The sequence below is a fragment of the Brachyistius frenatus genome, unplaced genomic scaffold (genome assembly GCF_029030835.1).
Source record: "Brachyistius frenatus isolate BFR_SWC_R1_liver_20210118 unplaced genomic scaffold, ASM2903083v1 Contig_138, whole genome shotgun sequence".
Lineage (NCBI taxonomy): Eukaryota > Metazoa > Chordata > Actinopteri > Embiotocidae > Brachyistius > Brachyistius frenatus.
The window spans coordinates 9,846-19,409 of record NW_027210737.1 but is presented as its reverse complement, the minus strand read 5'-3'; the positions used below and the strand labels follow the sequence as shown (position 1 = coordinate 19,409).

The window sequence follows — 9,564 nt, the reverse complement described above, 5'->3', positions numbered from 1 at the left end:
GTCTGTCTTGCTCGTCGAGATTGACAGGCCCGCGAGACTGTTTTTTTAAAGTGGCGCCGCCACTTTTTTTTTTATATACAGTCTATGGGCGCCGCTGAGATTACCCCACACATACACACACACAGACACACAACTCCACTCTTTTATGGTCAAAGTTAACAACAAAACTATTACCTTATCTTTTGTTTACCTTTTTTTTCAGCTGTGATCTTCAAGTAGTGATAATGGAAAGATTTAATGCATATGTAGTTCAAACGTAGACAATTTACAAGTAGGCCACAGTGGGGTAGTTCATGTGTGAATTTTATTTGGAGGAGCATGAAGGGAGGGCCACATGTATACAGTAACAAAATTAAATTAATACGTTTTAGAAATCAACCAGGACCTCGCCTGTTTTTATCAAATGATATGATTGGGGGGACTCAGCCTGAGTGCAAAGGACTGTATGCTGGATGGGTGTAAAACTGTCAGTAAATATTATTTTGAAACAGTTTGGACCATGACTACCTTTCAGAAAGACTACACAGAAAATATGTTGGTTACCAGAACTGTGAAGACAAGGTAGCTCTCATAATACAATGGCCAGATGCTATATCTTTGTCTAACAGATCTGTATTACCTAATAATGCAGAGAAAATAAACTCAAATTTGGTAACAAAACAGGCAAAATAGATTGGTCCAGTAGTACACTTAAAACAAATTGCTAAACTGCAGTAAACTAAAAAATATCTGGGTTCACAGCGTGAGCTCAACCTGGGAAAATATACAGTTTGTCTACTGGCAAGCACACAATACAAGACAGAGAATCTAATTTCCCAATTACTCAACATTGTCATGGAAATTGATGAGCACATTCAGGCTCCCGCTGGGATGATCACTTTCTATTCCGTCAATGATCCGATTGCCTTTTTGGACCGTGTTGCTTATAAGGAACTAAAAAACAGGTAAATTATCAACAGTAATTTTCGGGGGAAAACCTTCCTATTATGGAGTGAAACTTTTAATGAAAACATCCGCATGTTAGGAAATGAGCAATAGAAGACAATATGTTACATATACTTTATAAACATTCATTATCATGTAGTGAATATTTTCTTTTAAATCGGAAAATCACAAGCATTCACAGCTGAAGTTGAACATATCTGCACTTTTTAATATGGAAATAAGAGTCTTTAAATTTTCTGAAGTCATCGAGAGTCATTCAGATCACATTTGCTCTCGCAGGCCAGAGAGCAGAAGGCGTGAGGACTGATTTCCATTTCTAAGACTAGGTCCTCTGTGCCCTTAGAAGAGTTCTCCAGCAGCAGAGACCAGTCCAGAAGATCTCCTTCTATCCTGCATGTTGTTACCAGGGCAATCCTTTATAATATTTTGCTCCTGGATAGAAGTATTTATTTTACCTGTAGAATCAGTGTGTGAAATATGAAATAACTGTTCCTCTGAGTACAAAACACCTCTACCTCTTCATCATACGCCATAATGTATAATCTAGTGATTATATCAATCTGATTCTGTTTTTCTTCCCCAGATGATAAGAATAAACCTATTTAAAGCTGCTTGATGAGAAGCAGGTAACAGCTTGGGCTTGTATCACGACAAAAGCAGTGTAGGACATCAGCAAGTCATTTAACAAACATAAGTACATTTCAAAGGAAGACATGTCCTCTTGGTGTTGCAGTTTCCCGTGCTGACATGTCCCTCCTGGTGAGGACAGCTCACAGTATTGGCTGTGCAGCGCTGCAGCAGGAGGCTCAGGGTTTGCTGGGGGAGCGGGAGGTGAACACTCCTGATGCCTCCAGCATGGTCTTTCTCCGCGCAGTCTCCTTGGCCACATTGTGGTTGAGTCGCCTCAGACGTTCCTGGGGACCGAATAATAAGGTTAAGTTGTTATTTGTCGAATAACATTGATAGTAATACTAGTAGTTATAGCAGAAGTTGTAGAGGCAGAGTGGTACTTGCGGTGGCAGTCATATAATATTGGTATTAATAATGGTACTAGAGTATTTGTAGTAAAAAGTCATGTCAGTGGGAAGAATAAGAACCATACATGCTACAGTAGTAGCAGTCAGAAATGGAGTAAAATAAAAGTAGTTGAGGTGACAGCAGAAATAGTGATAACACTGGTATAGTAGTGGAGGCAGCGTTAGCTGGAATATTTAAAGGTGCATGAACTGAATCTTTAGCCACCAGAGGGCAGTAGAACAAGAAAGGCAACCATTTGAGGTGTTGTTTGTGTCCCCCTGTAAGTCCAGCATTCTCCTTTTAACTCTCCGTTAATCCCCTGAGGCAAATATCTGACTTTATATTTGCTACGTTTCTTCACTATGTTCATTCTCTACTCTCTGATGTCGTCTGTCTGCTGTTGAGCACATAGTGTAGAGTGGGTCGGCTACCGGGAAACCACAAAACAACAAGTTGAAGTTGTTAAAAAGATCTGGAGTGCTGATGAAAACAGGTAGCCCGGTGGGAACAAGAGTCAACTTCACTGCATGAATATCTGGTCTCAATATGCTCCACAGGGAATCATATCACAGTCGTTCCATCCTACTGGGTGTAAACCTTGGCTTCGTTTTAACCAATCAGCAGGCACCGAAACCAGCCAACACTCCACCACTGCTGCAACCACCCACCGTGCACACCAAAGTGATTTTTTTTTCTGAGTTAAGGATATTTTTTTTTCTTGCCTAATGAGTTAGCACAATGCTGAATATGCCTACCACCATCAGATAAACCTCTTTGCATGTCATAGTATTCAGAGTTTTCTAAATGTGGTGTGTGGTGAGACATCCCTGAACACTGAGCAGAGCACCAGAATCCGGAACCAGCTGAGGCAGCTAACCTACAGTTTAGCCCTATGAGAACTTGAATGTGAATAATGTAATTCAACTGTGCAGCTCTTCTAGACTTATCAAATGATTTCAGACCCAATGGATCAATTTCTGAGTGAAACAATATATTTCATGGGCGTTGTGGCACAAAAAGCAACACCCCCTACTGTTGCCCCTTTAACTTTTTACAGCGGTATAGTAGGGGGAGCCTATGACAAAACTATGTGTCAACAGCGTTTTTTTAAAAAAGGTGGCTGGAGTGTCCTTGGGCAATAAAATGAACCCGGAGTTGCTTCCCGTGGCTGGTGAGCACCTTGAAGGGCAGCTCTGATGTCATTGGTCTGTAAGCGGGTGTGAACAGGAAACACTGTAAAGCTCTGGAGACTGCTAAGGTCCCCGTTTATTTACTCTCACTTGACAGGAGAGACAAAGGTTTGGACCTCCAGAAGAAGCCCCACACTGACCTGAGCGTTCTGCAGGATGTTGTTTACCAGCACGACTCTACGTCTTGCATTCAGCAGCTTCTTTACATAAGGGTCCAGGTCCAGAGCCACCTTCTGATGTTCGTTTATCCTGCATAACTCTGCACAAGATAAAATCACAAATGTTATTTAGTGGAGCTACTTCGTAAATGTAATATTAAAAACGTGTTAAAAAAATATATATATATATATTTTTTTATTAAATGTAAAAGCAGGCCATTACCTGTGGCCAGATTGTCAATATGTTCTCGTAATTCTACCTGGCTTTCTCTGCAAGGAATAAAATGATTTCATTCATCCAGGGAAATAAATAATACCAAATAAAGAATGTAGCACAATAAATCAGTTTAGATGCAGTACAACGATGCAGCTTCATTTAAAACCGAGCAGATTCCCTGAAACAAACAACACTCATCAAATGATGAAGGTGTTGCGGGTTCAAACAAAACATCACATGATGGGAAGTGACATGACAATATTTAAAACACGTTGAAAACTAAACACTGAAGAAAATTTTAGATGAGTTCCGTATTTAGAGCAATTTTATTTTCGGTTATTAATAAAACCATACACAGGTCGGAATCAGGGAAGTCACGAGAGACTCAGGGGATTCCCAAAGATGAATTAGTTCGCGCAGATGAGTTTATTGACGTTTATTAAGGATCCAATGACAAATGTAATTTACCTGACTGAGTGCACATGCAAATCGAGCTGCTGGATGGCTGGTCTCAGGAGGTCGAGCAGCCCCTCGGCGACAACGTCCTTACCTGAAGAAGCCTCGACTAAAGCCACTGCAGCCATTTTAATCAACCGTCAACACAGCCAGACAGGAAGTGACGAACCAGCGAGTCCGCGTCACGAGAAGATCTCCATTTTCTTCGTCAGGAGTCACTTCAGCCAGCAGCTCCATTTTAGGTGGACGTGTCGAGAGCACCGTGTCACGAACATTTGAAAAACTATTTACTTCAGCCGAAGTTTTCTTTAGAGTTGTTGTTGTTTTTTAATAGCTCTTATTCAGCAAGTTAACTCATGTTAACCTCCGTTTAAACAGAAGAATACAAGGACGGACACACCGTGCTGGAACTAGCTGCTAAAGCTAACGCTAGCGGGCTGACAGGCTTTTCTCCACCGAAACAATATCCACTGTAAGTAAGAACTGCTGAACATTATTACACATTTGAACTCTTGTTAAACATATGTGCAATTAAATGTGACAAATTCAATTGCGAATGGAAGTCGTGTTAAACTAAATATTCGCTCCACAAGAGAATAATAACTCCCGGTGACCTGCTCGGGGATCTGGAAACGAAAGTACACGTTTTTATCAAATGTGAAGGAAAAGGCTAGTCCGTCTGTGTCTGCCTTGATATCTGGCAGGTTAGAGGTTAAACATTCATACTTTTCTGCTCTGATTGAGAAGAGAGTAAAAACCTGCGACCTATAAACAAGAAACAACATGGAGGCTTTTACCGTGTCTCACTCCGACGACCGAAAACACTCTCCTCCTTCTCTCCCACTCTTCTTCCTCTCCCTCTCCTCCTCCTCTCCCACTCTTCTTCCTCTCCCTCTCCTCCTCCTCTCCCACTCTTCTTCCTCTCCTCCTCTCCCTCTCCTCCTCCTCTCCCACTCTTCTTCCTCTCCTCCTCTCCCTCTCCTCCTCCTCTCCCCCTCCTCTCCCACTCTTCTTCCTCTCCTCCTCTCCCTCTCCTCCTCCTCTCCCACTCTTCTTCCTCTCCTCCTCCTCTCCCTCTCTTCTTCCTCTCCTCCTCCTCTCCCACTCTTCTTCCTCCTCCTCCTCTCCCTCTCTTCTTCCTCTCCTCCTCCTCCTCTCCCACTCTTCTTCCTCTCCTCCTCCTCTCCCACTCTTCTTCCTCTCCTCCTCCTCCTCTCCCTCTCTTCTTCCTCTCCTCCTCCTCTCCCACTCTTCTTCCTCTCCTCCTCCTCCTCTCCCTCTCTTCTTCCTCTCCTCCTCCTCCTCTCCCACTCTTCTTCCTCCTCCTCCTCTCCCTCTCTTCTTCCTCTCCTCCTCTCCCTCTCTTCTTCCTCTCCTCCTCCTCTCCCACTCTTCTTCCTCTTCTCCTCTCCCTCTCTTCTTCCTCTCCTCCTCCTCCTCTCCCACTCTTCTTCCTCTCCTCCTCCTCCTCTCCCTTTCTTCTTCCTCTCCTCCTCTCCCTCTCTTCTTCCTCTCCTCCTCTCCCTCTCTTCTTCCTCTCCTCCTCCTCTCCCACTCTTCTTCCTCTCCTCCTCCTCTCCCTCTCTTCTTCCTCTCCCCCTCCTCTCCTCTCCTCCTGTGCAGGGTATTTGTATCTCAGGGAAACTTTCTCCACCGGTTGAGTGTGAAAGTATTTAGTATCATTTTAATGTAAAAGAAACAGCAACAGAGGTCTGGTTTGACCAGTCAAACGTGATCTGTTTCTTTAACATGCAAGTCCTGGATTCAATGCCATGATAATATAGTGACATGAGGAGGAGGTGTGGCTGGGGAAGGATGTTTACATATGTTTAAAGTCATGCAAATCAGGCTGAGTGGCAGTCTGGTGGATCCAGGCTACTTGTTTGGTGCTCGTTTGCCTAAATCAACATATTGCTGTGAACAGATAGTTGGTATCAGACAGCACAGCAGTGTTGTACAACATCATATACATGTGAACTCTCCTTTTTGTTCATATGCTGTATGCAGTTATATTTGTCCACACTGATACCATTCAGCTTACATCCCCTCTCATGACTACCTGACGACATTGTTTTGTTTTCTGTCCTGTCTGTTTCCAGGAGACCTACAATCAAAGTCTTTCAAAATGAGTGCAGCCTCCTCCCAAAAAGTTGTCCTGAAAAGCACCACCAAAGTGTCCCTGAATGAGCGGTGAGGCGCCACGCACCCTGTCAGCAGTTAGTCACCTGATGCCGGGGCCAGCCTTGGCTTGTGAAGGGTCTAATACTCTCTACTGGAGGCTACTGTTGGGGACCGGAACCAACATGGATGCTGTTCCTACTGTTCCCTGTGTGTGCACTGCTCACACAACTTTGTCTACATTTGTTGACACGTTAAAGCAGATTGCATTGTGGGATAGGAAGGGCTTTCCTGGGCCAAACGTCTTGTATGAGCAGTGTACATACAGAGACGAGGGGAGGGGGTAGTGGTCATGCTTGGTAAGCCTATGCTGGACCAGACCACTGTCCTACAAATGGCTTGGCACACATGCTCCCTGTTGTTTACTCAGCACTGTATACGTCCAGTATACGCCTTTAAAGGGGCCAGGAAGGCGTGAGGCAAACCAGGGAGACGGGCTCGTCTCTGCCTCTCACACGTTTCTCTCTCAAACCAATGAAAGTGAAGCTCGTGCTCCTTTATCCTCATGTTCTCTCTCTCCGTCTTTCTCTCTATTCCAATCTATAAAAGACCAAGTGCTCAGTCCAAGCTTGGACGTGACAGAGCTCCCCCTCCCCCTCCCTGCTCCCGCACCACTCATTCAGTGGTGTAACTATAAGTCACGGTCCATGCTGTAAGTGGCTGAGTGGCCAAGCGCACCTCATGTCCCGGGCCTCCGCTGCAGTGCGACGACATCCCAGCCGATCAGCCGGAGGCCTGTAAGTGGCACATCGTGGCTCTTCTTCTGAAACCTTCTCTCTCTGCTTCTGTCCTCAAGTATGTTTTTGCTCTCTTGAGTTTCTCTCTTGATCTGTTTGCTTTCTTCTTCTTCTCGTTTAAAACACATGCTCAATTTAAGTCCAAATAAGTCTGGATTAATTGTCATATGATTGAGAGAGAAAATAACAAGTGCCAACAAGTGGGCGTAAGTCTTTTGTGACAAAAGAGCCGACACGGTCCATAACATGAGAAATGAGTTGATGTGGAACCCTGCTTCCTCCTCCTCCTCTGTGTATCCCCTGTCCCCCTCTTTTACTTCCTCCCTCTTTTTCCCTCCCACCTCTAAAGCTTCACTAACATGCTGAAGAACAAGCAACCCACTGCGGTAAGCATTCGAGCCACCATGCAACAGCAGCATTTGGCTAGTGCCCGCAATCGCCGGCTGGCCCAGCAGATGGAGAACCGGCCCTCAGTGCAAGCTGCTCTGAACCACAAGCAGGTGAGGGCAACGACCAGCCGGGCTGAGTGTTAGTGGACATGTCCACAGAGACGTGAATGTACACTGACACTCTATGTCCAAGATGGGAGTCTGTTAAATCCACCTCCTACGGGATTGTCTCAACTAATGCTGCCGTTAGGGATTTGGTTCTATATGAAAACATCATCTGAACACATATCTTTGATGGTAATGAAATCATGTTTGTATGTCTGTCCCTGCTCTCACGAACCCTCTGGAGACCGTGAAAAAGCTCCTCACAGTCAAGCTGGTGTACCGGCTGCATTTTTTGCTGGTTAGCTGTAGTTAGCGGAGCTCCCGTGACCCCACGTGTAGGATTACTGACTCACAACTGCCCAGCTGCTTTGGCTGAACTCCTTTGTCGTAACTGCATTCGTGATGAACTTGTGTCAGAGCCTCAAGCAGCGTCTGGGGAAGAGCAACATCCAGGCCAGGCTGGGCCGGCCTGTCGGCGCTCTGATGCGTGGAGGAGCTCCTGGAGGCCGAGGAGGGATGCGGGGGATGACCAGGGGAGGCCTCCGAGGACGAGCCAGAGGAGGAGTGATGAGGGGAGCGCTGTCTCTGAGAGGTGTGTCAGTCGTGAATACGAGTCTGACTCGGCTCCGTCCACTCCTCAGTAGACACAAAGCCTAACCCTTAATGTCACGCAGGGAAGCGAATGACTCCAGGTGGTCCAATGCGAGGCCGCGGTCCCACTGGCCGTCCAGCGATGCGTCGAGGAGGCCGCCATCACGGAGGACCTGTTGGAAGAGGAGGACCTCTGTCCAGAGGAGTAGCTCGAGGAGGAGTAGCTCGAGGAGGAGTAGCCAGAGGTCAGGGGCGAACCTTTTTTTCCTCTCCCCTATTTTCTATTCTTTACATAATTAAAGTATTAAATAAAGCGTGTACTTTTTACTATAACTGAATTATTCTGAAAAGAGAAAACTCGGAGCTGCTGACTGTTTGCTGCCGTGTTGTTGGACAGGCCGCGGCGGGCTGCGTGGGCGCGGCGGGTTCAGCGGGCGAGGCGGGCGTGGCCGTGGGCGGGGCAGAGGCATCGGTCGACCCTCCGTTACCCGGGAACAGCTGGACAACCAGTTGGACGCCTACATGTCAAAGACCAAGGGACATTTGGACGCAGAACTGGACGCCTACATGGCCCAAGCAGACCCGGACAGCATGGAGTGAAGGACCGGAGCGTCACTGCAGAACTTTCTAGCTGAAGTCACATGTACAGTGTAATGTTGATGTACTGAGAACTTAGATGAGTGATGACACTTCAGGACTCTGAAAACCAAAGTGTCCCCTGAATGTCCTTCGACCACCACTGACTTCTGCATCGACCTGCTCCCTGCTAGTTCTGACAACAGTGAGTGGAGAGATGTTTGAAAGCGTTAACAAACCTGCCGTCTGTAGACCGTCTGGCTGACGAGCTTTTTTTTTTTTTTTAATGACCTAAAAAAACACTTTTGTTGTTTTGTTTTTTTATATTTGGGCCAATTATCTGTCATGTAAAACTGGTCAGTGATGTTGTGCAAACCTTCTGTTGAAACCAATTCTCAATTACACTTCTTTTCTTTTCTTTTTTTAAATAGATTTTTCGTGTTTGTGTTCACTCCTGCATTGGCTTATCTTGAAAAGACTTGAAATGCTAAACTTTCTCTGTTCAAACGAATGTAAGCAGAGTTTTTAAGCCAAGTATCGTTTTTTTTCATTTTGTATTTAAAAGGTGTAGTAGTCCGAAGGCTTCAGAGCATTTGTATTCCCCAAAGCAAGTTAAATATGTTTTAATTAAAGAGGAAAAGATTTTCCCTCGTAGTGTCAGTTGTATGAGTTTTACTGTAAATGTGACCGTAGATGAAAAGTTGTCCGTCTCAGAGTGGATAATTATAAGGTGACGTATACAGTGAAGTCCAAAAATGAGCTGAAATTAGATCCTGAATTTGCGGACGATGAAAGATGACAAAGGCTGAAGGTCAGTAGTGATGTACCGACTCTGCTGACTCCTGAAGGTGTTTCACCATCGAAGGTCGGCTCATGGAGGAGAACAGCTAAAAGTATTAAGATGTTCACATCCAGAATTATGTGAGGATCGTGTGACCTAAAACTGGACTGGTGTCGGGACTCCGTTTAGTTTACAATTTATAACTTTGAAGGACCATTTACCAC

The 9,564-nt window shown here is 45.3% G+C and overlaps 2 protein-coding genes across 2 annotated transcripts; one reads left to right on the top strand and one right to left on the bottom strand.

Annotated features, from left to right (window-relative positions):
* Positions 1–282: 282 nt before the first annotated feature.
* On the bottom strand, positions 283–4,215 carry snapin (SNAP associated protein). The gene is made up of 4 exons (XM_069715100.1): positions 3,996–4,215; positions 3,534–3,580; positions 3,293–3,411; positions 283–1,859 (listed from the first exon to the last, which is right to left on the bottom strand). Exons 1-4 carry the CDS (start codon positions 4,109–4,111, stop codon positions 1,752–1,754), a joined length of 390 nt encoding a protein of 129 aa, XP_069571201.1. The 5' UTR covers positions 4,112–4,215; the 3' UTR covers positions 283–1,751.
* An 8-nt stretch (positions 4,216–4,223) lies between these two features.
* Positions 4,224–9,213, top strand: chtopa (chromatin target of PRMT1a). The gene is made up of 6 exons (XM_069715098.1): positions 4,224–4,455; positions 6,083–6,173; positions 7,248–7,398; positions 7,810–7,984; positions 8,067–8,228; positions 8,381–9,213. The coding sequence occupies exons 2-6, from the start codon at positions 6,109–6,111 to the stop codon at positions 8,581–8,583; spliced, it is 756 nt and encodes a 251-aa protein (XP_069571199.1). The 5' UTR covers positions 4,224–4,455; positions 6,083–6,108; the 3' UTR covers positions 8,584–9,213.
* Positions 9,214–9,564: the final 351 nt, after the last annotated feature.

What these genes read in the sequence shown, in the direction of transcription:
- chtopa (XM_069715098.1), top strand. Translation starts at nt 6,109, where the DNA reads ATGAGTGCAGCCTCCTCCCAAAAAGTTGTCCTGAAAAGCACCACCAAA. An exon ending in CTGCTCTGAACCACAAGCAG is followed by an intron (nt 7,399 to 7,809) that starts GTGAGGGCAACG and finishes AACTTGTGTCAG; the next exon opens with AGCCTCAAGCAGCGTCTGGG. An exon ending in TCGAGGAGGAGTAGCCAGAG is followed by an intron (nt 8,229 to 8,380) that starts GTCAGGGGCGAA and finishes GTTGTTGGACAG; the next exon opens with GCCGCGGCGGGCTGCGTGGG.
- snapin (XM_069715100.1), bottom strand. Translation starts at nt 4,111, where the DNA reads ATGGCTGCAGTGGCTTTAGTCGAGGCTTCTTCAGGTAAGGACGTTGTC. An exon ending in TTGCATGTGCACTCAGTCAG is followed by an intron (nt 3,581 to 3,995) that starts GTAAATTACATT and finishes TATTCCTTGCAG; the next exon opens with AGAAAGCCAGGTAGAATTAC. An exon ending in ACATCCTGCAGAACGCTCAG is followed by an intron (nt 1,860 to 3,292) that starts GTCAGTGTGGGG and finishes TTCGGTCCCCAG; the next exon opens with GAACGTCTGAGGCGACTCAA.